The following is a 27578-nucleotide window of genomic DNA, read 5'->3' on the forward strand; positions in this document are numbered from 1 at the left end:
GATTAAAATATCTTCTCTACGTCTACCTTCCTAGTCTCACTTAGGCTTCTAAGGTTACCACCAGTTTTCAAGACTAAACTTTTCTGTAACCCAGAGTAGAATCTCCGAACCCCTAAAATATTCCTAAAGCAAAGCTATTCTCTCTCCCGTATTGAAATCAAAATCCATCAAACCTAAAAGCCATCATAGTACAGGAAATGCCCTCGCTTGAAATGATACTCCACCATATAAGGGCATTCTCCCTCACTGGAGATGTGCAACACCAAGATGTTCAGTAAAAGTAAATAATGTGGAACATCAAAGAAGCCAGAATAAATCAAATCAGCACCACCAGGCCCTTGAAGGGGTAGCTTCTAGATAAACTGCTTAGAGCCCAAAAGTTAGGTCCCATCATAAAGAAAGGGCTGAGAGGGAATGTCTCTAGAAGTTGAGGAAAGGTGTAGAAAAGTGAAAATGGGGTTTGGGAATAAAATTACTACCTTAAACAACCTGCCACTCTATATTTGCAGAAGCTGTAAAAAGAAGTTACTTAGTCATGTGGAAATAAAGTGTTTTTAACAGCAGCTAACAGCAGAGCAAATGAAAAATGTTTTACACACAAGACACATGTGTAAAGAATGTCTGTGTGCAAAAGGAATTTTTCATGTGGTATTTAATAAATATATATACATACTATATGTACTTATAAAAATACCATGTGCAATGAAAGCTATGCATAAATATTTATAAAATACCCTTATCTAAGTAGGTCAGTAATAAATTCATACATAAAATATATACATTAGTGCCAAAGGGAACATATATTTTGAAATATGAATCCCTGGTAAAACTCTCAGGAATCTACAGTAAAATCCAGGTATCTGCCAAAGGAAACTTGAGAGTAGTTGTCATTTCAAGAAAGGAAATAATGCTAGGTCTCTTATCTTCATGGACTGTTTTGCTTGTCAAATTTCTAACATCACTTCAGCTGAGTTTTGTCTTTGACTTCCAACTTCATGGCCATTTGACCTGCCAACTATTATTTTCTTTGAGGCTTTTAACACTCCACCCAAGTATTTTGCTTTCCACAACAGTTGTGTCCGTTTCCTTTTCATTTCACCTTAACGTCAGCCGAAGTTTACAACGTAGGTTTCAAGTGCATCCTCTAAGGTTTCAGACAGACCCAGGGGCGTTGAGGTGATGACCTGAAGCTGTAAAGTCAAGGTCACCTGGGGGCTCTCTCTTTGTGCCAGGATTTGCAGCCAGCCTGAGTCGCAGGGCTGAGGCCAGGCCCAGAGCACCCGATTCTCCTGGGTTCCAGCCCTCTCTCCAGGCTTACCGTAGAGACTGGAACCTTACAGCAGGAAAACGACGCCCTTTCCTGTCGCCTACTCATTCCCCAGGCGGACTACTTAAGAAGGGAGAGACGAGATGGATTAAGAAGATTAATTTACCCGGAGGAAGGGCGGGGCGCGCAGCGGCGGTGGCCGCAATGACCGGCGGGCGCAGGTGCGGCCCAAGGCCGAATTTTACGCTCCAGAGCCGGCCGCTGCGCCATTTGCCGTCTGGGGCGGCCTCCACTCGCCTGCCCCAGCTTTAGGCAAGTCTCTTTCAGGGACCCTGCGGGAGAGGAAACACCTCCCCCGGGACTGGAAAAACCTGCAACGTCGACTGTTCGCGTGCCCACTTGCCCTACCGGCAGCCCCCGGCGTCTCCATTGCGCCAGATCCACTCTCCAGGTTTTGGCGACAGCTCCGAGCGGAATCGAGCTGGAAACTGACAGAACGCGACCCTCCCCGCAAGCCTGGGCTTCGAGTGGCCCGGGGACCCGTGGCTCGGCTGAGGCGGCGCGATCAGGTGGCTTCTGCTTTCCGAGAGTCCCCAGCACCCCGCGCGGAGGCTTGTCGGGCTAGATCGGCTCGTTTGGACAAGGAGAGGTGGGCGCACGAGGTTTAATACATGTGTCTGGGTTGCGGGCGGAGTCCCTTTGTCCTCTGACACCGTGCACTAGTACCTCGGGTCCCTTTTTGAACCGAGCGTCCCGAGCGTCTTTGTGCCGAGGGAGCCGAGCACAGCTTCTCCGAGGGAAGCCGCATCCGTGAGGGTAACACTGGGGCGATAACAATGAGCGCCCATTGTCCTTCGAGGTCCCGCTGGCCAGGCAGCTCATGACCCCGGTCCACGCGCCCTGTACCGGGGCGCAGGTACCCCGGCGGGTCTGGTCAACTCGCGGCCCTCGGCCTCCGCCCCGCCCCGGCCCGCCCTCCGCGCCGCCGGCCCCGCCCCGCGCCGCCCCGCCCTTCGCAGGTTCAGTCCCGGCGTTCCGCAGCTGAGAGCTCAGTCTAGCTCGCACCTTCCCAGCCGCAGGCCGCCGCCCAAGAGGGTGGAGAGCGCAGCGGCTGGGCCCGAGTTAGGGGAGAGCCGGGAGACCCCCGCCTCAGGCGCCTTCACTGTCTTGGAACGGATAATGCTGTGAGTAGGCGCCGCGCCAGCTGACCCGGCTGGATCTGCGCGTGGCGAGCAGGGACTGCGTGCGCCCTCGGGAGGTATCGGTGACGGGCGACCGGCCCTGGGGGCAGCGGCTGGGATCCTTGGCGCTACTGGTGAGTTGCTGCATGCCCACGGCTCCTTCTCTGCGTGTCTGTGAGTCTGTCCAACCCCCGGCCGTGGCTCCTTCCGGCGTGCGTGGGGTGCCAGGCTTGGAAACGCACAGGAAGCGGGGATACCGAGGGCATCACCTTCCAGCTGGTTTACAAAGGAGCAAACGGGACATAAAGCAAACTGGGGGGGGGGAGTGCGGGTGGCACGACCAGGACGCAGAGCTCCACCATTTGTGCCCACCACTTTTCAGGGTGGGGCTGCACGGCTACACTGCACCCTCCGAGCTATTGACAGCCATTCTGGGCGCGTATTGCATTTTTCCATCTGAGAACAAGCCGCACATGGCTACCGCTCCCTTCCCATCGTGGATTGGCCCTAGAGCCGCACAAGGGTGCACCGTGCAGATCAGCGGTGGCAGTACCCGCCGGGTGCCGTCTCCTCCCTTGACTTGGGTGCACTGTGGCTGTTGGCTCCAACCTGCAGATCAGGCAGGTTTTGTTTTTGATTTTGTTTTTGTTTTTGTTTTGATGGTGGTTTCTGAACAGCTGAAGCGTTTTCGAGATTTTCTTTTTCCTTTCTCCTTGAAACAAAGTGTTCTGACATAGACAAGTATCAGACATGTGAGGACGAATGGATCTGGCCAGTCATTTTTTCGTTATGAATTATTATACTCCATCCCCCTCTCGACTTCGGGAGGCATGTGTTTCATCTTATAAATAGAAAGTAGCATATTTTTTGGCAGGACCTCCTTTATACTGTACAGTCTAGGAGAGGTCAGTTTAAAAATAAATATGCACTTGAATGTTACATTATGGAGAGCCAGGCTGTGGCTGGGACAAGCTGCGTGGACAGCAGCATCAAAGCCGGGAGCGCAGCTGTGTTGAAAGGAGTAAAAGCCCCAGAGTGCAGCCCAGGCTGACAGTCAAGTAATTACATTTGGTTTTTTTTAAAAAAAAGAAAAGAAAGAGTGAGTGAATTAAAATGAGGGCGGAATAGGAATGTCAGGAGGGTATTGCAACATGAATCTTTTCAGCCCTGGTGTAGTTGGGGGAGTCACTGTTGCTGTGTGCTGAGGGTGTAGGGGGTGGTGGAGGGGGAGGTGCTAGGTAGAGGGAAGGAACTGATAAATGTGTTAGGGAGACAAAGATTTCTCCCCACCCCTCAGCTTTTTAGCTTCACCGCATCATAGAGTTTCTTGGGGGTGCTGACTTTTAAAAAGAGCAAAGATCAGGAGAGCAGCAGATGTCTACATCTGAATAGCAAAGCATTTCTTGGGGACTTCCCTTAACATCACTGGGAGACAAAAGGCTCTCCCAGAAGCTCTGGTGGTGACTCGGGATATTCCTAAGGCAATTTAGAAGACTCCTATAATGTTCTGACTTTGAAAAGATCTTTCATCTAACCACCAGGAAATGGCAGCTTCTTTTCTGGACAGTTTCAGAGGTCTTCTTTTTGATACCAGCTGAAATTTGTATGAGCTCTTGTTGGCAGTTAAGAATGAGCGACACAGGTATGTTTTCAGATTAGATTTAAACACTCAGAGATTAAGTTTAGGTGGTTGTGAAATGCTTAGCATTGTCATATGTGAAATAAATGATAAAGCCTAATAGTCAAGGAACCAGGGAAGGGTTGAAAGTTCTTCATTAAGTCTCCCAAAGAATGCAGATTTCCCAGCAGGCCTCACTCATTGAATAAAAGACTCAGTTCTAGCCTCTGGACTCAGAGATAAGAACTTTCGAGGAGAAATTTGGAAGTGTTTCTGGATCCATGGCAGTTTCTGTTTTCTAGTGGCTATCATCTGCAAGAGATCTGTATCGTTTACATTATGAATTCCATGATTGGAACATGGTGCTGTGGCAGCAGTTACAGACATGAAATAAGATAAGCTCCCCCTTCCCCCAAAATCTGAGAGTGAAATTCTGTTCTATCTCAATAGAACATGTAAAGACAGCTAGAGTAATGAGTGTTGCACATTTTTTTTCTTTTTATTGTAAATTTAAACGTGGTGCAAAGATGAATAAACACAAAGTAATAAAAATCACTGCAAAAGTGCTCACATGAACTGGTTTGCCCTATCTGCACTCCAGCTTTTCCTTTAATGTGGTGTTTTATGTCCAACATGTTCACAAAAGCTGCCCTTTTTCACTACTAAAATTCATGGGATTCAACAGCATCGGGGATAGAGCTGTTTTAACCTACATGACCCAAAGATTTTTACCAGGCCATAAATTTTTCAGAAGCTTTTTACCCAGTAGCCATAGCATTTATTCCAATGGGTGGACTTCAATTCATAACCTGAAAAACCTCTGAGAAGACTGCTCTGATTTTTTAAAATTAAAATTCTTGCTTTCATCCTGAGTTTATCTAGCCCTGGCATAATTTCTTTCTAACCAGAATCCAGCAGACCTGTTTATTCATTGATGGAAAAGGAACTTAAATTTATTTTTTAAATTCAGTATGTTTGATAGCAAGAACAGTATAATCATTTGAAACTACTCTATTGAGCAACAAAATCTTTATCAAGCGTTTTAGCCCAAGAATTCTCTTAATATATCACACTGTTCCATGACTTTGGATGTTAAGGGTACTTCCTACATGGAGCCTGTCCTAAGTGCCAAGCCCTCTTCTCAGCCTTTTACCTTGATTAACTCATTTATTTCTAATAATTACTCAATGAAGAAGGCACTGTTAGTATCCCCATTTCACAGGTATCGAAACTGAGAACAAGTTATATATAACTTGCCTAAAATTAAACAGTAAGGAACATACCTAAGCACGCATATGCAATTTAACAACCCAATATGTGCATGTATGAATGGCTAATCCTCTCAGGTTAAAGGCCTCTGAGTCAGGGGCTGTCTGGGTTCATATCCTCGCCGTGGTGCTTAATACTTGTGGGTCCTGGAGCAAATTACTTAGTTTATCAATTACAAAAATGCAGATGATGTTACTCTGAGGATTAAATAAGTTTAAAAATAATGCCTTTAGAACAGTGCCAGGTCAGAGGACATCCAATAAAAAGTTGATGCTTTACAATTATTTTTGTTGTTCCCCTAGGTGCTTAATAGTGGTTGTCTCATTTAATATTCACAACTGCTCTCTGAGGCAGATAGTACTGTTCTTATTTTCCAGTTGAGAAATTGGGCCCAGAAAGGTTTAGTAACTTGGCCAAAGTCACACAGCAAAGTAAGTAGAATCAGGTTTGAACTCAGGTCTGTTTGACCTTGCGCTAAAGGAAGGAGGGCCAGGGAAGCTATTACATCTGACTCTTCCAAGGGTTTTTGGCCTCTGGCACAACTTATTTCGTAGTACACCATACCTCACACTACCGCCATACAGAACATGACAGTAGTTGCCAGCCTTAGGGAGTACCATGTAAATTATTTTATTTACTGAAGATAGTTCAGTCTCCCAGGTATGGCAACAGTCTTCTGCAGTGCATCCTGCATCAAACTGCTAGCAGTAACCACAAAGAGACTTACCAGGAATTTCAGGTGCCAAAGATGAAGTGGAGTTTAGTGTGTGGAACACAGTCCTTGCTTTGATGTTCTAGAGGGTCAGGGGTTACAGGGTCCAGTAACTGATCTGGACAGTCACCCCTTGAGACCAATGACCACATCCATGGAGCCTGGCCCTTCAGTCCTTGGCACTCACTGGACATTTAATACATGTTTCATAATGATGTTGCTCCAAAAGAAGCTGAAGCAAGAGGCAGGTGCCAGGAGTAAACCAGGCAGGAAGGCTCTCGCCTTGGCATAAGTCGGGCCTCATTACAATTCTAAGTTCTGCACTTGCCCGGACCCTGCCAGATAAGCTTCTGGTGTGAAAGATAGAATAAGGAGGCCTTTGAAACCTAGAGGGGTGCCCTGGATAACCCATGGGGCCTGCCTGGCCTCCTCTGCCTTTGATACTGTGGGTTTGTGATTAGCTGTGGGAGGTTACTCAGACCGAAGTAGGGATTCTGGAAAGGATGGCTTGGCTTAAAACAACCCAGGTTGCCTCAAAATCAAGGGTAGTAGCCTTAGGACTACCCACCTCCATTTGGAATCTTCCTTTTTCCTGCCCCTCCCCTCTAAAGGTTACAAATCAAAATGGCATCCCACAAACCAGAATAAATAATATAAATAGCTAAATAGTTCCACAGCAATAGTCAGGTATATTCTTTCCTTTAAAAAAAAAAAAAAGCCTTCCTTGGCCTTGATGTACTTCTTCAATGCCAGATTTCACCAGTCTCATGATGATGGACTGAGTTCGACAGTACCTCTGGTGGAAGAGCAGTTTTTGAAATTAAACCATACAGTTTTATAATACAAATCACACTGATTTTTAAAAGTTTACTATTTCTGAATAGCCAAGAAGACTGATGAGTTTGAGGGCTGATGAGTTCAAATTAGTATTTGCTTCATCAAGTCATGAATTAATAGTAGACTTTGTATCTCAAATTTAAAATTTTTAAAAACCTGGATTTTCAGTGATTTGGGTTTTATTTGCATAATTGAGAATGTCATCATCAGCCTTCTAGCCTTTGGTTCTTTGTTAAACTGCGTCACAGAGATCACACCATCTAATGTGAACTCTACATGAATAGCATCAGAAAAACGTTCTTTGGGAAACCAGTTTGATGGAGGTCCCTTTCTGCAGGACTTTTCAGAGCATTTAACATGTCACTGTGTACAGTGAACCTCCATGAGGAGATAGTGTCTCTCAAGTCATTTTGCCCACAGAGCAGCTGGCAAAGCTAGTCTGGCAGAAAACACTGTAGGAACTGTCAAGCCACATGCCACAGAGCTGAAGGAACTCAAGGACATTTTAGAGAACACAGGGTATACAGGAACAGAGCCACAAGAACATGCTGGAAGATACCAGCAAACACCACCCCATTTTATCTGATATTTGCTAAAACTTATGCAGAACTAAGAGGAGAGAATCACAGAGGGACTAGTGATCAGAAAACAGATTCTGGTGACCCACGCTATGGAACTATGTCCACTCAGGGTCTTATTCTCATCTCTAAGATGAGACATTTGGTGCCAAATGATTTCAGATAATCTCTAGCTCTAGAATCCAGCGACCCAAGATCAGTGACACCTATTAGCATAGCAACCTTACTACTAATAATGTAAAACCCTGTGTTGAAAAGCAGACTGGTACAGATCTGGGCAGAGCAGCCAAAGCCAGCGTGGAAGGCAGAGAACTTCAAAGTCAGGCCTCTATTTAGACAGCTTACACATTGGGAATCCGTCATGTTCTGGTGACAACTTGAAGGTCATATTTGTAGACACATGCCAATGATAGATGACTGAGTTTAGTTGAAAAAGACCTGTCTGTTCAAATCCATTATAATCATTTAGGCTACACACAACTTTTTAAAGAAGCAAAGGCATTATTGGTGAAATGTGGCTTTGCCCTTTCAGAATATATGTGATTTCTTTCTCTTTTTACCTATTTTTTAAACTTTTTTTTTGTTTTGCCAAGGATCAGTTCAGACATATAACATTGATTTTAACACAGCAGGAGATGAGGCTCTAAGCCCTTGACTGGCCAGTTATGTCACAAGGTGAATCCTTGCCCTTCTCTGGGCATGCTCTGTCTATGAAGATGTGGAAGGGGAGGAGTAGGACTACAAAGGAAGCCATTCAAAAGTTCTCCAAGCTCTCTCTTGGCTCTAAACTGCTGTGATTCCATTATTATTTCTTCTCTTGCATCTGAGACATTGTCATAGTGTTTTGTACCTTCTATTGTAATACTTAACTGTGCTCAAATTATCATTTATTGACCCTTGTGGCTGTGTAGACTACCAACTTCTGAGAGTAGGGACTGAACCTAGTTTAGCTTGGCATTCATCTTTCTTACAATAGGACTTCATGAAAAAGCAGACAGTCTAGTCCTACCCATCTTATCTGATTTTACCTAGAGCATCATCTCTTGCCAAGCTAGAAATCGTTTTCAGTTATCCAGCTTATGTCCAGCCATAGTAAAATTATTCCTTCCCAGGCTACCAAAACATTCAAATTCAAAAGGAGGCACCTCCAACCCTTTGGTTCTGGTAGTAATGATCATCCAAGGTCCTCTGAAAATCAAGCCACCACCAGCACTTCCTCAGTGTCTTCTCAGCCGGGCAGTTTCAACATCCACTGAAGCTTTCTCCTGTCCAGGTGTGCTTGTGGCGTCTCAGTACCATGTGTCCACTGAGAGCACAGACCAGGCAGCCCAGGTGCTGGAAGAATGATGGTCCTAGTGTTGTTTCCTGGTGCTCATCTAGACCTCTCCAGCCATGCCTGCGTGAACCATTCATTTTCGGCGTACTTACCGATCACTTGTCTCCATGCGGGGATGTAGGCTCAGTGACCACATCATTGTGGCCTCGGTTCCTAGAATAGTGCCCAGCACTCAGTAGGTCCTCAGTAGATGTTTGTTGTTGAATGAACGTGGGAGGTGAGTGACTAGCCAGGGCCTGGGTGAAGGCATGCGGAAGGCTGTCTCCAGAGCCTGCTGCTTACTGAGTGAATCAGCTCAAACCACCTGTCCCGCTGTGTGCACAGCATAGCACCAAACTGGAAACTGTTTCCCTGCTCCCAGATGACTTCAGAGTGAAATGTCTTCCCAAATAACCTAGATTTTTGGTGCTCTCTATGTTGCATACAAGTTTACACTCAAGAGTGGACTCTGCTCTGCATTCCTCTCATGGAAGCCCTTCTGTGGTAGGCTCCCCTGAGGGGCAAGTGTGCTTCACTCGCCTGCCTGCCTGCCGGCTGAGTGCCCCTGCCCACATAGCTCAGGGGCAGTGTGGGGAGTAAAACAGTGACCTCTTCCCAATCCCAGCTTTTTCTCAGAATGAGGAATTGGACAGTTGGCTCTCCGTATCCATGGGTTCTCCATCTGCAGACTCAACCAACAGCAGATCAAAAGCATTCGGGGGCAGGGAGTTCCAAAAGCAAATCTTGAATTTGTTATACACTAGCAACTGTTTATATAGCATTTACATTGCATTAGGTATCATAGGTAATCTAGAGATGATTTCAAGTTCTATGTAAATACTACACCACTTTATATAAAAGACTTGAGCATCTGTGGATTTTGGTACCCATGGGACATCCTGAAACCAACCCCTCACCTCCCCCAACTCCCACCCCTGTGGATACTGAGGGATGACTATACTTGAAGCCAGACCATTTTGGGGGGTTTTCACATTATTTGTAACAGTTTAAGTGGCCAAATCCCAAGGTCTAAAAGAAATGTTTGGGAAGAAATCCCGATGGTAACTTTCCAGGCTTTGTTCCTTATGCAGCTCTAGTTTTTTTGGAATCATTAATAATAATAACTGCCCCTCCCATTGATTGTAAATTCATCGCCTAACAGGTCTTTGTCAAACACTTTGTGTGTTGTCTTCTCCTAAGAAGATATCGTTACTGTCTCCACTCTACAGATGAGCAAGCTGAGGCTCCCAGAGAAAGTCACTGGCATTGATTTGTACCCTTAATTTAACACCAGGAAGGATGAGAAAAGATAATGAAAATTTTATAAGCTAGTTAAAAAAGTATTTTGATTCTAAGTCTTAACTTCATTAAAAAGTATTTTTTTTTCCTAAAATTCCCTGGAAGCTAGACGTTTCTGTAAATGTCTAGAATCACAGAACCCTAACGTTTGTTTTCTTAGCCCCTCTCCTTCTAACAGGATAAAACTAAGTCCCTAAGAATTTGAGTGACAGAGAGCTTGAATCCCTCTTCTTGACTCAGTTCTCTTTCCAACATTTCTTCCTTCCTTCCTTCCTTCCTTCCTTCCTTCCTTCCTTCCTTCCTTCCTTTCTTTCTCTTTCTTCTTCCTTCCTTCCTCCCCTCCTCCCTTCCTTCCTCCCTTCCTCCCTTTCTTTCGTTCTTTTTTTGCCAAGGCAAAGAAAGAAAATCTTAACAGAAGCCCAGTATATTAACAGATAATAACAGAATTTCTTTGGTTAAAGAGGAGGAAGGAGGGATGATTAGAGAGACTGGTTGGCCCTACAGTTCTCAGTCTCCCTTCCCTTCACCAGTGTCCCAGAGGTGCTTTCCTAGAGCCCCAAGGGTTTCAGGGAACATGGTGTGAGGAACCCATTGTCCTAAAATACTTAGTCTGTAATATTAAGTATAAATACATCTCAAACACAAATCTATGATTCTGTCACCTGTCTGCGTGTACCTGTAGCTTGCGTGTACCTGTAGCTTACGTGCACATACCAGGGGCTACTACTCTAAAGAAGGAACATGAACTAGGGGGTCTCTCCCCAGACTTCAGTCCTGGCGCAGGAATCCCTACCACAATCTCAGGCTTAGCTGAAAAACTTCCTGTGACAGGCCTCTCCTATTCTTCGAGCTGATTAACTCAAGCTGGTTAGACTTATTCCTCATATCCAGCCCCACCAGCCTCTCCTTGAACCTTAATCACACACCTGATTCTTTTCTTGGGACTGTACAGATTCCCTCTCACCTGATAGCTCACAACATATTTAAAGAAAATAACTATATGCACTTCCATTTTTCTTTACCTGACTGATAATGGTTGGTTGTAATGTTCCCAACTCAAAGGAGTCCCATTCGTTCTCAAGGCTGGAAGAATTATACCTGAAGACAAAGGATGCATGTACATGTATAGGAACAGAAGGAATTATCCTCTAATAAGCTAGAGGTAAGAATCCCTTCCAGTGGTGACGATTGTTCACAGGGTGGACACAAAGCATTTTAGCCCCATCTGCAATTATACTGGTGACTGCTGCAGACATTTAAGGAGAAACCGGATGTGGTTATTTTGGCAATTAGAATGGTTCTCTTCTTTCACACTGTGTTTCTATAGATTTTCTGGTTTTTCATTCGGGATAAAGATGCTTTGTGCTTGCGTCACATCCTATGAAGATTTTCACTTTCGAAGATTTTCACACTCAGCTGTTAAAGTCACCTGAGAGACAGGCATGTTCGGGGTGATTGTCTCCACTCACACAGGAGGAAGCTGGCATCTGTATGTGTCTGGAATTGTAGAAGAATCCTACAGGGCTGGTTCAAAGTTTCACCCAGTTCTTTCCTCCCCTAAGGCCTAAAACAGCAGTGAGAGCTGTATCTACTGTTTTGCTTGCCCATGTGTTCATTCATTTAATAGGTGTTTTGTTTAAGTATCCGATCTGTGCTAATCACATATTGATATTCGAAACAATTCTTTTCTGTAGAATATCCATTTTAGTTTCTTGCAGGTTCCCCTGTACATCTTGGACTAAATAATCCAAGTTCTCTTTTAATCCATTTCCTTTTGAAAGGAAAGATCAGGTGAGCAAGCTCATTGTTTCTCCTGGGCTTCATTCTTTAAGACTGGCTTAAAAATAACTAGTAAGTCTGCATTCCGGGAAACGTATTGTCAATTTTTTTAAGTCTTGCCTGTCTAAGACTATTTGCACATGGCAGTCATGGATAGAAGTCACTTCCCTTTGAAACAGCATGTCAACAAATACTCTTTGCCTTAATCCCAAAGATCTGTATGAGCCTGTAGAATTACTGTGGCTTGCATTGATAGGCTGTTAAATTCTTACCCTGCATGGATAGAGAAAGGTTAAAATATCTCATAGATAGGAAAATGAAAGAAAGCCTTTTCCACCAGGAAATAGGTTACAACTCCTTGCTAAATGAATTTATTTATTTGTTTATTTTCCTACAGGAGTCACAGAAAGACGTGGCTTGTGTTTTCAGCAGGGCAGGCAGGGTTGAATAGGAAGGAGTTTTTTCAGGCAATCTCTTTCAAACTTTCTCATTTGCTCATTCAACAATTATTTGTTCAGTGCCAACCATGAATTAAATATAGTTCTCTCCCTAGGAGAAGGCAGCCTAGTGGAGGAGACAGTTGTATTGCAGTATAAAGAGAGATTTGGTAGGTCTGAGGTATAAACAAGGTAGCATAGGCCTTGGGGAACTGGCTGGGGCTAGAGCCGCAGGGGTGGACGAGACCCTGATTGCTATAGTGGGCCTCAAGGCTATCTTATCTCCAGGATGTAAAGGTGGGCCTGCCATTGTAGGTTAAGGGAGCATTCTAGATGGCTCCTTCTGATAGAGATTGAAGATTAAGTGGGAGGAGATGAGGTTGAAGGCAAGGAGACAGGTGGGGAGGCAAAAGCCCTGTGTAGAAGAGAGATCTTGAGGGCTAGAAGTGATGCCAAGGCAGTGGGATGGGTAAGAGAAGACATCATAGGAGGGAGGGTATAGCTCAAGTGGTACAGGGAATACTCTCTAAAAATAAAGACATAAACCTAATTACCTCCCCCTCCACCCCCCAAAAAAAGAGGAGACATGATAGGACCTGATGTGGAGAGTGAGCAGAGGAAGGAGTTGGGGTGACAACTGAGTTTTGAATTGCAGTGACTTCCTGCCATTTCCCAAGAGGGAAAAGTACAGGAGGCCTATTCCAAGGGCCAGCAAGAGGAAGAAAGATGGCAAATCCTATCTGGGACAAGTTAAATAGGAAGTACCTGAGGGAAGAAAAGTGGCAAAGTTTAAAAGACTAGGAGAGAAAAGCCCAGTGTGTCTTTACGCGAAGGACAAGTGTTTTTTAGTGTTTTGTTTTTGTTTCAATTTCCAATCCACTGTGTACTGCTCCTACTGGACACAAACAGCAGCTCCTTGGACCACACCCAGTTTCCATGCATACCTGACAGTACACAGCTCCCGAACTTGAACTTGCCAAGAGCCTAACTAACAAGAAAAATCCACAGATCCATATGCTTGATTATGTCAGAAAGTTTCTAGAAGCTTTAAGTTTCTTTCCTTATCTCCTCATGGGCTGGCCCTAGTCCACAGACCCACTTTGAGTAGCACCGATCTAGACTGAGATACATGTGGGCTGAAGACACCAGTGTGGAAGTTAGCGTTAGAGGTGGTAGTTGAAGCCACGGACAGGGGTGTGATTGCAGGGGGATTGTTGAGGGTTGGGGGATGGACAACCACCATCAACCCTATGAAAATGCCAACATCCAAGGCAGAGGTTCAGACTTTTCTCATAAAGGGGTAGTATAGTGTTTTAGGTTTTTATGACCACATGCAGTCTATCACAAGTACTCAACTTTGACCTTACAGTATGAAAGCAGCTCTACCAGTGTTTCCCAAACCTCAGCACTGCAGGGAATTGGGGCCAGATAATTTTTTGTTGTGGAGGCTGTCCTGTGCATTGCAGCATCTTTAGCAGCATCCCTGACTCTACCTACTAAATGCCAGTAGTGCTACCACCCACAGTCATGAGAATCAAGAATATGTCCAGACATTACCAAATGTCACCTGGCGGGGTGGGGCACAAAATCACCCTCAGTTGAGAACTACTGAGCTGAATATATAAAAGAATGAGCACAGGTGTGTTCCTATAAAACTTTATTTACAAACACAGGCATGGGGCCCAATTTGGCCCACCTATCGTAATTTGCAGACCCTTGATCTAAGAGATGGGCATAGGGAAAACTAAAAGGGCTTATTCAATAAAATTTGAACACAAGGGCCTCTTGTTTTCACAGCCCAAGAGGAGGCTCTACAAGTGAGCCAGCATAAAGAGAAGGAGCTCTTTTTATAGCACCTTTGCCTACCTTATTCTTGTTGAGCACCTGGAGATATCAGACATAAAATCACAAAATCACAGAATAGGAAAAAAATATAAACTCTACAGGAGACCTAAGAAAACCTCCAAGCAAGGCAGTACTGAGCCTGGATTGCGTGAGGTAAGTCCGTGAATTCCTCCAGGAAGGAAGTGACTGAAGCAGGTCTTAGAGGATGTTATGAATAGTGGTTGATGGTAAGGAGGTGGGGGGGACAAGTCATGTATGGAACACAGGGTTCTTAGTTTCAGAAAGTTAGGAGGGAAGTGAGGTGTCAATAGCAAGGGAAGGGAGCTATTGTCCAGTGGAAGCCCTGTGGGTGTACAGGGCACCCCCATGCACTGCCACGATGCACGTGCTTCCTCTGGGAAAATAATTAATGGCACTTAACGCTTTTTTCTAAGAACAGGAAGTTTGTTTTTCTCCTTTAGGCTAAGGGGGCTTTTATTACCTCAAATTTTTTATCTTTGGCTTTTCTTTTACATAAAGTCAAATCCCTTTTGAGATTCTTTTTGACAAGGGCAAAAATATTGAGAATTCCTGGTGAGTTAGAGTTGGAGGGTTTCGTTGGTGTCTGAGACCGTTTTACTCATTCTTAGTTCATGTCAAGGTCAAGTTATCTCTGTCTCACACTGATGTTGAGATCACAGTGTATCATTTCCTCTTGGTGCTGTCAGACTTCAGGACAGGTAGTCTGGGTAGCCATTTTATTCTCAACCCACTTCCATGGCAGTCTTCACATTAGTTATCAAATCAGCAGTGGTTAAAAGCAGAGACTCGAGTCCTGCCATGGCTGAAATCCTGGCTTCTCCAAGTTTTGGTTGATGGACCCAAGACACGGGCTTAATCTAAGACTGGTTCCTAAGAGGTGTCCTGCCTGGCTCACAGCAAGCACTCCAGCCATTGCTATTCACATGTGTAAATTCTTTAGCAAACCAGGCATTTCAAATCTGCCACTTTCTGGAGGCTCCCATGTAGACTTGGACTGGAGGATGGTTCCTGGGGGCAAAGCAACTTACCTCTCATGATGGAAGGTCTAGCAGGTGTTATGGATGATTTAAATAACACTTCTTAGCTTGAAGTGCATTGTGTGCCATGTGTTGTGGGAGACAAAAAAGTAAATGAATAAGACCTAGCTGATGCTCACTGAAGAGTTCTCAGCCTAGTCAGAAAGGATATTTATTCAACAAATATTTGTGTACAGATATTTATGTACAAATAACAGGGGAGCCTTCCATGAAAGTGGGCAGAGAATGCTCTGGCCATTGTGAGGTTCCAGATATACTCAGTGTTGGTGTGATATGGAAAAGCCAAGTTTCAGGCCATCCAGTGAGCACGGATGATTATCAAGGGCCCTAGCAGGATGGAAGAATAGCACAGAAATCTGTATCTGTCCCTTCACCCCATTAGGGAAATGGAGTAGTCACAGAGCCCAAATTTGAGGATGTGTTATAAAAACAAAGGACAAGGAACACCATACCATACGGTAGTATGGGTCAAGTGACCACAGCCTGAATTTCTGGACACCTGTCAAACCTGTTTGGATCATTTGATAAGACTATTGCTAGAGCTGGAATTTTCAGAGAATAATTACTGACTTAAATATTAGTAGTTTTTTGTTTGCTTGTTTGTCTGTTTTTGATGAGCAACTAAGTAACTTCACAGGTTACTTGATTTGAGCAGAGTTTACAAATTTGAGCCAATTCCTGGCTGAATATTGCTGACAACTTCAGTCAGGTTCTCATCCTGTATTGATATTGTCCTTGCAGCTTTGCAAACCAAGTCAGATCCATTAGTTCTAGAAGCATGCAGCAGTTCATGGAAATGGTCTTATTTGATTCATATCCACCAGCTAGAGCGTCTGCTTTGGTCCTTCTAACCAGCCCTGAGGCCAAGTCCCTTGTAAAACTAGGCATGATAAATGAGCCAGGCCCTTCTCCTGATTTGTTATAACTGCCAGGGACCCACATCCATCTTGAGTCCTCCCCAATAACTCAACTTAATGGGGAGAAAGGGTGTAATGGCCTCTTTTCAAAAGTGCAGGGTCGGTACTTTGAGGTGGATGTTCTGTCTTCCAATTTTGCTTCTAAAAATCCTTTCAAATAGTACAATTAGATCCTATAAATGTGAGGAGTGTACCCACACAAGCAGTGAGTCTCCCATATGGTATTTGTGGGTCTCTATATAATTAGGGTTGTAAAAGAAAAATAAATATAAGCTGTAGTTGAATCATAAAAGAGAAGTCCATTTATAAATAATTGAGGGTTGAGATGGAGCATAGACTTTCTGAGTGGGTCTATAAAATATAGTCTGCTCAGTCTGGCTAATAAGTTCATTTGCATGACAGCCAGGCAGCTGGGAACTGAGCTGATGGCATTTTACAGCTTTGCAGCGTATAGCTGTGTCCTCAGTTCAGAGAATATGGGGAGAGGATAAGAATCTAAAAATAGAAAAGGCATCTTCTTATCTTCTCACTAGTGGAGTAAAACAGACTAAAAATATGAAAAGCATCCCTTCAGGATGCCATTTACTAGGGTATTCTCTGGTTACATTTATTTCTGCCTTAGACTTCCGTGTTAAATTCAGTGTTGGATCTCTAATAATACAATTTTTTCCCCTTGCATTTTAAAATTCTTTGATCCAAAGAAGCGCTCCTACAGAGGTTTGCAAAGGATTGGCATGAGTGCCCTCCATGTAGTAATATTTTAATGTTATTGATACAGAAGGTTGTCTGGTCATCCCTTGTGTTAGTGAAAACTGCCATCTTCAAATGGCAAGTCTTCTTGGGAAAGTCTGTGCATGTTCTTTATAGGTGAGTGTGACGCGCGGCCACGAGGAAATGAACAGTGATAGTTCTCCCACACAGCAGACTGAGAATGAACAGGGACGAAACCCCACCCGTTGTACACATCGTGGAGGCCACTGCCCATGAGAGCCTCATTGTGTGCCCGGTACACTGCCCCTCTTTCCACGGCAACCCATTCCATCTTTCCAGAACCCTGGGCTTTCTCCCTTGGAGAATCCAAAATTTCTTTCTCCCTAGCTTCCGCTTTTGTAGCCCTAGGGCATCGAGTAACAAGTTAATCCTATTTCCATTACAATTAAATGAATGCTTCAGATCCATAAAGATTTGTTTTCCCTCAGTTTTCTTTTAGCTGCTCCTCTCCTTCACTCTGTCACCAGTCCTTTTGTCTCCTGGTTGGACTCCTGGGAACATGTAAGAACATGTTCCTGGTCACATTTACCCCTTTGAAGTGTGGAGCGCAGGGTGAAATATATTTTTCCAGGGCTTATCACAGTGGAATTGTCTCCTCCACACTGTCAGCAGAGAGAAATAACCCAAAGATGATTGTGGGTAGGGAAGGGGTGGCAGGTTCTTGGCCAGGTCACCATTCTTCCCTGGGACTGTTGGTTCAGACACAAAGGAGGCATAATTGAGTATTTCTGCTTGGGGCCCGGACGGTGTTGCGTCTGGGTGCTAGGAAGATGGGCACATTGATTCAATGCTGAGACAAAGCGAAAGGTGAGCAGAAGCTGGCAGGTACTTAAAGGATGTGACAACTAAGCAAGAAAGGGTAAGTCCAGGGTAGACTCACTTCCCGCCAAGCTGGAGAAAGGAAAAGGCCCACAGGTCCCTCAGGACAGCCCCCTGCCCTATTTTTATGCACGTGTGTTTTAAATTAAAATTGTAACCTACTGTGCAGGACACAAGACATTTTTTACCCTCTTTCTCCCCTAAGAATTAATCTTAAAACAATTAGTAGACAAACCAAACATTCCTTTCTTAAAATAACTGGAATTTTGAAAAATCTCAACCTCTGTTCTTTTTAGAGCCCTATGAGTTGCCAGTACAGTCAATTCTGGTCATCTAGGAACTGACTACAGTGTGTGACTTTTTCATAACCCCTTGCTTTTTCCCTTACCTCCTGGCCTCTGCTCTGCTTTGGTCTTTTTTGGCATCATTCTCATCCAAGAGGATGATAAGGGAATGAAGCCATGGGTGGTCGCTTCACTTTTTTCTTCACTGAATCATTATTTTTGTGTTGATTTGTCTTATTAATACTGTCACTTGTGCTTAAATCAGTCACACGTAAGAAACTGGAATTGTCTAGCCTGGTGCAGCAATGACCACCTGACACTCTGCCTTTCTTATCAAAACCGTGCCTTTAACTTCCTGTTGAGTCCTTTTGTGTCCTGGGCTCCTTGGGCTTCTCACAAATTCCTGAGTGAGGGCCTGGGCCTTTGTTGTCAGACTCCATGCCCACACATCTGCCCCCGGACATCCTCTCTAACCTTGATAGAGGGTGGCAGGCAACTGACTGGGGGGTTGGGCCTTTTTGTCGGCAAATCTGTCCTCTCCAGTGTGCAACAACTGGAACCTTTGTTTTCAGAGGAATCTTTATTTCCCAGATGAGTGTCACCTAAGGGAGGGGAAGAGGAGCAAACTGTGATCCAAGAACTACAGAAAAAAGGATTAGCAGCCTTGGGAGTTCATAGTCAAGGGCAGAATTTTGAGAAAAGGCTACACGTGAGACAATTTCTCTCTCTCTTTTCTTTCCTTCCATTCTCCTTCCCTCCCTTCTTTTTTCAGAGATGGTGGGAGGGGAGGAATGATAGCAATGCAAGATAGCTGGAGAGCAGGACAGTCCTGAGTGCACGGTTGGTTCAGAGTTTCTGATGGTGGTAGGGGCCTGACTGATAACAGAGGCTGGAAATGCTCTTCGTTTGGCTCCTAGAAAACCCAGGAGGGCTTGCTCTTCTCCTGCTTCCCCCTCTGGGGTGTCCCCTGACTCAGGCTCTCCCTCTGATTCATCCCTCACTCTGTCTGCTGCCACGTGGGTCAGCTGCCAGCAGCCTTGGGAGCCCAAGTCTTCTTTTCAGAACATGGTGAGGAGGGACAGGATTTCGTGTTGTGGCCTTTAGGACCATTCCACTATAAAATGCTGCCCATCTGTGCCCCCACCACCTCTCAAACAAGGCGCTGTACCCCTAAGTCCCAGCACTTCCACCTGCCTGTGCTTCCCTCCCTGTGGGTGCCCCAGCAGCCTGGGTCTCTTGCCTCTTCTCATTTCCTGCTGACGAAAAACTCTTCTCTTCTGAGACCTTTTCCACTCTGCAAATGCAGACTGGTGGAGCCTCTTCAGTGAAGGCCTGGTCACTGCAGGAAGGAGTGACCTGTCCCTTCAACAGGCTCAGGGGAGGTGAGGCTCAGCCCTCTCGTAGGGTCTTTGTATCCACATGCCGTCCCATAATGATGTTTGCATCATGATCAGTAGTTCATAGGTTCAGTAGGCTTTTCAGGATCTATGTATGTATAAAACCGTCTCTGCAGGAAAGTCCAATCTGAGCCCTAAACCACCCATGAATTTACTTCTGAAAAACAGCTAATTATTCACATGGTTCAAAAATCCAGAATCATAAAAGGATATACAGTGAGAAACTTCTCTTCTACCCTCATCCCCTTCCATCTACTTACTCTCCCTGTGGGCACTCCCCGTGCCCTCCTGTGTGTGCTTCCAGAGGTAGTTTATAGACATACAAGCCAGCACAAATATTATCTACTCACTTTGGCACTTATCTTTTTTTTCCTATACATCTTTGAAGCTCTTTCTGTATTAGCATATAAAGAGCTGCTTCATCCATTTGTAGACCTGTGTAATATTCATTTGTATGCATACACCTTAAGTTATATAACCAGTCCTCTAAAGGTGGACAGTTAGGTTGGTTCCAACCCTTGGCTGTTACAAACTATGCTGGATTGACAACCTTGTATATATATATTATTTCCTTATTCCCATATATATAAATTGGATAAATCTCTGTAAGTGAAATTCTGGGGCCAAAGGCATGTGGTCTGTAGTTCTGATAGATACCACTTTCCACTGAGGTTGGACCTGTGCGGGCTCCCCGACCCTTGCCAGCCCTGCGTGTTATCACACATTTGCATCTTAAACAGACTTTGTAAGGCACTCCTTTCACATTTGGGAGCTGAGTTCCCAGGGAGTGTGCTCCTTAAATGTTAAGACCTCAATGTCTGGAGCCTGAGCCTGGCCACCTGGCACAGTGCCTGGTACTGTGCAGCCTTGGCAAAGCTGGTGCCTCACTGGTAAAATGGGGATGTTAACATGGGTTCTTGTGAGTGAGCTAGTACACATCAAAGGCTGGAACAGTGCCCGGCACATAGAGACGCTCTCAGTAAACACTTCCTATCATAAGAAGCGTTTTGGTGGCTCCTGGGAGACATATACATACCCTCTCCAGGACCAGCCATTTTGTTCCCAGTGATGCAACTGCCCTGTAGGTTCCTGCATTAGCTACAGAGAAGATGTTGAGAGCATTCAGTCTGGGCATGGCTGTCCATTGGCTTATAAGCCTAGGAGCCCAGAATATTCAGAAGGATGGGGAGGAAGTGGTCAGGGTCAAGTTGTCAGTATTGGATTGTCTCTCCTAGGATAAAGCATGTTGCCCCTGAGTTGGAGGCAGAAAGATGACAGATAAGACAAACGACAGGTCAGAGCTCTCAGATATTTCCCCAGCCTCATACCACAAACACCAACTCGTCTAAAGTTATAAAACCGACATTTTTGCACCAAATTCCTCCCCTCCTCTACACTTCCAGTGTATTGGGGAGCTCTTAGCCCTGGCACATGGTAGAAACTCGATACAAATTATTGTTTCCAAAGTCCTAGAAGCCTCCATCCCTGTGTGGTAGTAAATACTATGTAAATATTTGTAGAAAGATAAGAAAAATGCCTTTTAAGGTATCTCCTTTCTTTTCCCACTCTGGAGAATCTCTGTGCCTGCAACTTATCTAGCCTCTACCCAGCAACCCTTTTCTTATTTTTCTCCAGTTTTTTGTTGCTTCTCTCCCACGTCTGTATCCACTCGCCTGACATAAAACCCAAATTCTACCAGGCTGAGCAAACCTCCGGCGAGGGGCCTGCAGTGCCTGTGGCCGTGGCCCAGCAGGGACTGAGGACTGGGCGTTCCTCCCCTGGATTCTTCAAGTGTAGCAAGCCTATCCTCTACCTTTCCTCCTCGCTTTTGCTCCCCATATTCCCAGTCACTGTAGGCATAAAGGGTGAATGTGAGTGATCCAGTCAGAGGGGCAGAGAAGCACTCTCTGGTTGCATCTTCATGGTATTTTTAATTTTCCAAAGACTCTCAAATGAATGCCTTGCCTTGGTTCTGGCCTTGCATAACCCTGGTTCCACCAGCTGACCACACACAGCCCTCGCAGGCCCTGGCACTGTGGTGGACACACTGTATCTTTCCATGGCAGCTGCCCTCCTGGCCATATGTGCCGACAACACTGCTCTAGTGGGCAGCTGTTCCCCGGAGCTACTACCCTCCACCTTCTGTGGGCCTAGTGCCCCAGCTGCTCCTGCAGGCAGTCATCATGCTTGTACCCACAGGGACAGGACAGTGATGCCAGCCACCCTGGGCTTTTGTGCACTTAGAGAGGAAAGATGTTCTGATGTTCTAGCAGGAAGACCCAGGGCTTCCACTTTTGTTACTATTATAAGACCCATATACAAGTGAAAACTATGAGAATGATGGACCCACAAGCATGTCTTCTGTTCTAGGGTTTCCCATCTACTTGCTCAGTATCAGGCATCTCCTTTAACAGTATCTCTGTGCCTTCCTCATCTGAAGTGGGAAGGCAGTCTCGATGGGTTCCTCCTTGGAGTGTGTAGTCTATCTGGCAGCTTCCAGAGTAGCCTACTCTGGGTGCAAACCCTCATGCCACCCTGGCCTCCTACCCACTCCCAAAGTCACGGTAGGGCAGTCTCACCAGCTTATACTCTGCCTTTACAGGCCTGGGTCCCTGCCACTTCCCAAACAGAGCCAGTTGTTACCTTGCCAGTGGGTGCTGAAGGACAGTTCTTGCCACCTATTACGGGCAAATGAATTTAAAACTCTTGCTGAAAGGAAAGAAATCTGGGGCACAGGGCAGATGCAGACGGCCTCCAGCTGCTACAAAGCAAATGTGGCTCTCCTCAAGCCACCATCTAACCCAGCCCTCAGAGTATTTACTTATGTATTTGCTCTGTGGCCAGGGGGAGGAGAGCCCAGTGGGAGAGGTCACAGCAGAGTCATGTCAGGAATTCCCACAGTGGGGAAGGTTTTAGCTTCTCCACATCAGCTGATGTGACTAAAGAGTTGAAGGATTGTTTTCAAGAGATGAAGAGTTTCTCATCTATAAGATGAGAACCCCCAAACTTTATAGCTCATCACTTCTAATCCTGTCGCACAGCATGTGCAGGGAGGGTGTGTTAGTCGTCTTCTCAGGTAACAAATTACAAACTAGTGGCTCACAGCCCCACCCATGTATTGTCTCATAGTGTCTGCAGGCCAGGAGTTCCGCCAGGGCTTAGCTCCATGGTCTCATCAGGCTGTAAACTAGGGGTTGGAGCTCTGGTCTCACCAGAAGCTCAACTGGGGAAAGATGCACTTCTAGGTTCCCTCCGGTTATTGGCAGAATTCACCTGTCACCATAGTGGCTTACTTTTCAAAACCAGTAAAGGAAGTCTCATCCCAGTCTGCTAAGGTGGAATCTTTTATAATGTAAACTAGTCAGGGTTGTGACATCTCATCACCTTGGTCAGAAGCAAGTCACAGTTTCACCCACAAAGGCATTAATTACACTAGGAGGCCACTCCCTGGGGTCACCTTGGAATCCTGCCCAGCACAGGGAGAAGGGTACAAGCTTATCAGCAGATGTTTCCAAAGGATTCCTGGGTGAAGACCCAACTTATTTGAAAAAGAAGTGGTTTTGTTCTTTTCCTTCCATTTCAGAATGCCTCCAAATCCCTAAATTTTTGACATCCCAGTTCTCTCTGCCCCAGCTTGATTCCAGATTCCAGTTCCTGCTGCCTGTATGTTATTGAGAGGGGTTGGGTTTTCTTGGGTTTTTTTGACTCCTTGACTCCTGAATCTCAGTTTTCTCATCTGTAAGAATGCATTTCACTGAGATTTTGTTGGACACTAGTATGTTGGTCACTGTCATTTACTAAATGAAATTTCCAGCTCCTTTACTTACACGACTACTCATCGGATTGCATTAATTTTATTTATATAAAGAAACTCAACAATAAAATAGTCCTAGTCTTCTGGTGTGAAGGCCAAAGCAAAAGAGAAAATATATCTTAAAACAAATCCAGTTGTATCTAAGGAGCTGAAATCACTCTGGTTATGTGCTGACAGCAGTTCTTCTAACAGAGGAAAAAGACTAAAATCTTAGACATGTCCAGAAAACTGTCCATGGCCATGTTTTAAAAGTGCTTATGTCATAAGTTTGTGGTTTTTTTAATCTCTCTCTTTTTTTTCTTTTACCTCCTGAAGCAAGTCTAAGATTAGTGGACCCTTGTTAAGATTAAACTTTTTAATCCTACTTAATAGGGGGAAACAACAAAATAAAACTTGGCTTCAGATGGGAACTGGCCCTGCCATTATTTACAGGTGCTTGTGAAAAAGTTGGACCCAAGTGATTCCCTGAAGGGTCAGCTAATTATAACCTGCTTCGGTTTCTCTTCCAGGTTTCTCCATGCTGTGGAAGGGATTGGATGATGTAAACCGCTCTCCAGAAAGCCCTGCTTGGCTATAAGTCCAGGAGGACCTCTTAGACCTCTGTCTCTTTTCAGAGCCACATCTGAAGCTACTTGAGAAAAATGATGTGACAGTTCCTATCAAAAAGGATATTGGGAAACATATAACATCCACGAAGAAAGTGGCCCTTTTTCCCTTTTGTAGAATCGACATTCTCAAATTCCAAAATGCCAGCCAAGACCCCAATTTACCTGAAAGCTGCCAATAACAAGAAAGGAAAGAAATTTAAATTGAGGGACATCTTGTCTCCTGATATGATCAGTCCTCCCCTTGGAGACTTCCGCCACACCATTCACATCGGCAAGGAGGGCCAGCATGACGTCTTTGGAGACATTTCCTTTCTTCAAGGGAACTATGAGCTTCTACCTGGAAACCAGGAGAAAGCACGCATGGGCCAGTTCCCTGGGCATAATGAGTTCTTCCGGGCTAACAGCACCTCCGATTCCATGTTCACAGAAACGCCCTCCCCGGTGCTCAAAAACGCCATCTCCCTCCCGACCATTGGAGGGTCCCAAGCACTCATGTTGCCATTATTGTCACCGGTGACATTCAATTCCAAACAGGAGTCCTTTGGGCCGGGAAAGCTGCCCCGGCTTAGCTGTGAGCCAGTCATGGAGGAGAAGGCCCCAGAGAAAAGCAGCCTGTTGGAGAATGGGACAGTCCACCAGGGGGATGTCTCGTGGGGCTCCAGCGGGTCCGCATCCCAGTCCAGCCAGGGCAGGGACAGCCACTCTTCCAGCCTCTCCGAACAGTACCCCGACTGGGCGGCAGAGGACATGTTTGACCATCCCGCCCCATGTGAGCTCGTCAAGGAAAAGAGTAAATCAGAGGAGTCCCTCTCTGATCTCACAGGTTCCCTCCTCTCCCTGCAGCTTGATCTTGGGCCCTCATTTCTGGATGAGGTGCTGAATGTCATGGATAAAAATAAGTAACCAGCACACCGCCGGCTCTTTTCCTTTGGGGTAAAAGGTATCCAAACAAAACAAAACTAACCACAAAGAGAAGAGTTTCCCTGGCTCTGTTTGCCATCGTGTGATGGGTTTTCTAAAATAACTTTCCTACAAAATATTTTTTTACCTGTTATGCCCTGTTTTGCAAAAACAGTTAAAAAGAAAAAGAAAGAAACCTGTCCTGGCAAAGAGAGGAAGTGAGTCAGACCAATTTTTGGCGGCATTCTGGTGTACAGCTCACATTTTTTGTTTCCAGACACGTAAGAAATCTGGCTTGGCCAGGATTGGCACTGCTTAGCTGCGAAGGGCTGTGCCAGTCACATTAAGGACCTTTACAGTACTCTGGCATTTCAGCCTATTCTAAGCAAGAGGAAGTCAAAATTTATTTAACACCTAAGCCTTTTTTCTAGACTCTTTTCTATATTATGTTGTTTGGGCTCACCATGGCAAATCTTCAGTGTTAAAAACTTCTCTGTTTTCACATTTGAACAACTATGGGTTTTGGGGATTTTCTTGTAGCTCTTATATATCCCTATATATTATATCTATATTGCGAATTTTTGACTGTCAGCTACATGTTGGTAAGACACAAGCAAAGTATTACTGTAACTAAGTTATTTTTAAAGTTAAAATATATTTTTATGTGCCTTTGGCTTTTTATTGCAGAGTCTACATTTTATAGATACTACATCAAATGTGGTCATTTGACTTTTTCCATTGGGGTTCCATTGTAAGCTGTGTATGCTTGGAAAAGTGTATTCATACTTAGCTTTTTTTTTTTTTTCCTTCATCTGTTATCATACTTTTCACGGCAGCCAACAACGGATTGTAAAGGCACAGGTTACTCACAATGCTTCTGCAGAGACTGTGGGCTACACCACATAATGTTACTTGGAAATATGGGTATTTTAGTACAGTGCATACTTGCATTACATAGGTACTTCATACAACACAATAAAGAGTAAATGTTAAAATCAATTTTCTTGGTTATAATAATAAACAGAAACATAAGATAATAGTTATATTTTCTTTTAAGTCCAGGGCTAGAAAAACTGCTTCTCTAAAGTGTACCTGAGCCTTTAAAATAAGGTAAGAGATGATCTCCACTCACTCAATAATTTTGATTATTTCCCAAAGGTTTGAGATTCCGGAAACAAGGCCCCTTAATTTTAGGGAAAGATGAACATGTGAGAATTTTTTTTTAAGTCAGCACTGATGCGAGCCTCTCAAAAACGCACTTCTGTGACTCTCGTCCTTCACTTTAACATAGCAAACTTATGCAACCTCAGTCCCATCCCTATAGGACAGATGTTTCCATGCTGCAGGTGCCACATAGACAAGATTAAGGAGGCCAAAAAGAGGGCAGCAGAGACCACTCCCCCCACAAGGAGCCAGAGATGTCCTGAGGATGTCGGTAAAGTAAACAGGGAAAGGAAGTGTACACACTGATTTCTGTCCTGTTGTCAACCAGCCCTCTCCCCTCAAAGACAAACACTTGCACACAATAACTCATTTCTCCTTGAAATGTATCCCTGAAATGACCTCCTCTTCCAGACACTTCAGTGATTCTCTCACCGCGTCGAGAATTGTTGCAATTCCATCATCTTAGTCATCTGAAATACCTTTGAACTGCAGGTGAAACACAGAATGACTAACCAAGTAGAAGAGGCAGCAGGCTCCCTTACAGCACTGAGTTCCTGCCCTAATTTCCCAGCTGTATTTCTATGCCATGATTTTCCAGTGTTCTTTTCCTGCTCTACCACACTCCACTCACAGTTCATAGTTCCAAACAGACTTCCCAGCCTCTTCTAAACCTTGTGAATGAGGAAGAGTCATTCCTATATCTCATTTTTAACAAGACTCTTTTAACCTGTTATCTTAACTTTTATTGATCATATTCTCTCATTTTACTCTTCACCTGCAGCATGACCTCAAGGAAGAGATTAAACTGTTAGGTGAAATGATATGGAATGTCTACACATTTTGTCTGCTCCCTCTGTGACGAGTACAGAGAACAGCTCTGCCAGTATTGGGTTTATTTGATAGAATTTAAGCAATAATGCATGTAGGTATTTACCCCTTAGACTTTCTGAGCCCTCTCACATACAGCCACCCCATTAGGTTAGGTTTCACTGAAATGGCAACAAACATGCCCGTTAGAAAGGAAACAAAGCCACATCCGGCTTGTGAATGACATTGTTGAGTCATTTCTCCTGTGGCAGCCCTTCTGATATTCAGTTCCTTCCCCAGGGAGCAGGTGCAGAGCTGATGGGGGCTTTCTCCTGCAAAAAGACTTCCGACTTCAACTGATGTTCTCAGCCTTCTACTTTTAACCTCATTTGTCAAGACGTACACTGCAAATTCAGAATGGCAAGCCACTGCTGTCCCAACAACCAGAAAAGATCATTCAATTTGTATATAAGTAGAGATACTTCTTGTTGTAGTAGGCAAGGTTCCTGTGGGTGATCTTTCCCCTTAACTCTTCACAAATGTAAAACCATTAATTATCACATTTTAGTGAGTCCAAGTCACAAACAAAAGACTAAACTGGTTGAACATAAAAGAGAACCTAGGTTTCCAGAGTCAGTCTATTTTTTATGTTACTGAAAGTTACCATTTTTTTCTCAAGTCTCCCTGCAAAACCACTTGAAGTCATGGTATGGAAGAAGTCCATGAGTCCATGAATTAACTAGATAAATATTTTTAAACAGTGAAGAAAATTATATATTAGGACATGGTTCTGAGCCTTCTAATATGGAACCTGGTGGGACTCAATTTTACTGTGAAATACATCAACACAATAGAATAAGTTAGCATGATGATTTCTCTCCAATAAGGGTTTCTTTGGAAAT

General features: G+C 44.6%; 1 protein-coding gene and 1 long non-coding RNA gene across 3 annotated transcripts in view; one reads left to right on the plus strand and one right to left on the minus strand.

Annotated features, from left to right (window-relative positions):
- The window catches only part of LOC116283508 (uncharacterized), a 276884-nt gene that overhangs the window by 166312 nt on the left and 82994 nt on the right, over positions 1–27578 (minus strand). The gene's annotated exons all lie outside the window — the stretch shown is intronic.
- CDC42EP3 (CDC42 effector protein 3) lies at positions 1662–25700 on the plus strand. Of its 2 annotated transcripts, none has more exons than XM_015248953.3 (2): positions 1662–1916; positions 23707–25700. In XM_015248953.3, the coding sequence occupies exon 2, from the start codon at positions 23944–23946 to the stop codon at positions 24706–24708; it is 765 nt and encodes a 254-aa protein (XP_015104439.1). In that variant the 5' UTR covers positions 1662–1916; positions 23707–23943; the 3' UTR covers positions 24709–25700. The 2 variants fall into 2 exon arrangements, with proteins under 2 accessions (XP_015104439.1, XP_006215608.1); XM_006215546.4 differs by lacking the exon at positions 1662–1916 and adding an exon at positions 2279–2582.

The sequence above is a fragment of the Vicugna pacos genome, chromosome 15 (assembly GCF_048564905.1).
Source record: "Vicugna pacos chromosome 15, VicPac4, whole genome shotgun sequence".
Classification (NCBI taxonomy): Eukaryota; Metazoa; Chordata; class Mammalia; order Artiodactyla; family Camelidae; genus Vicugna; species Vicugna pacos.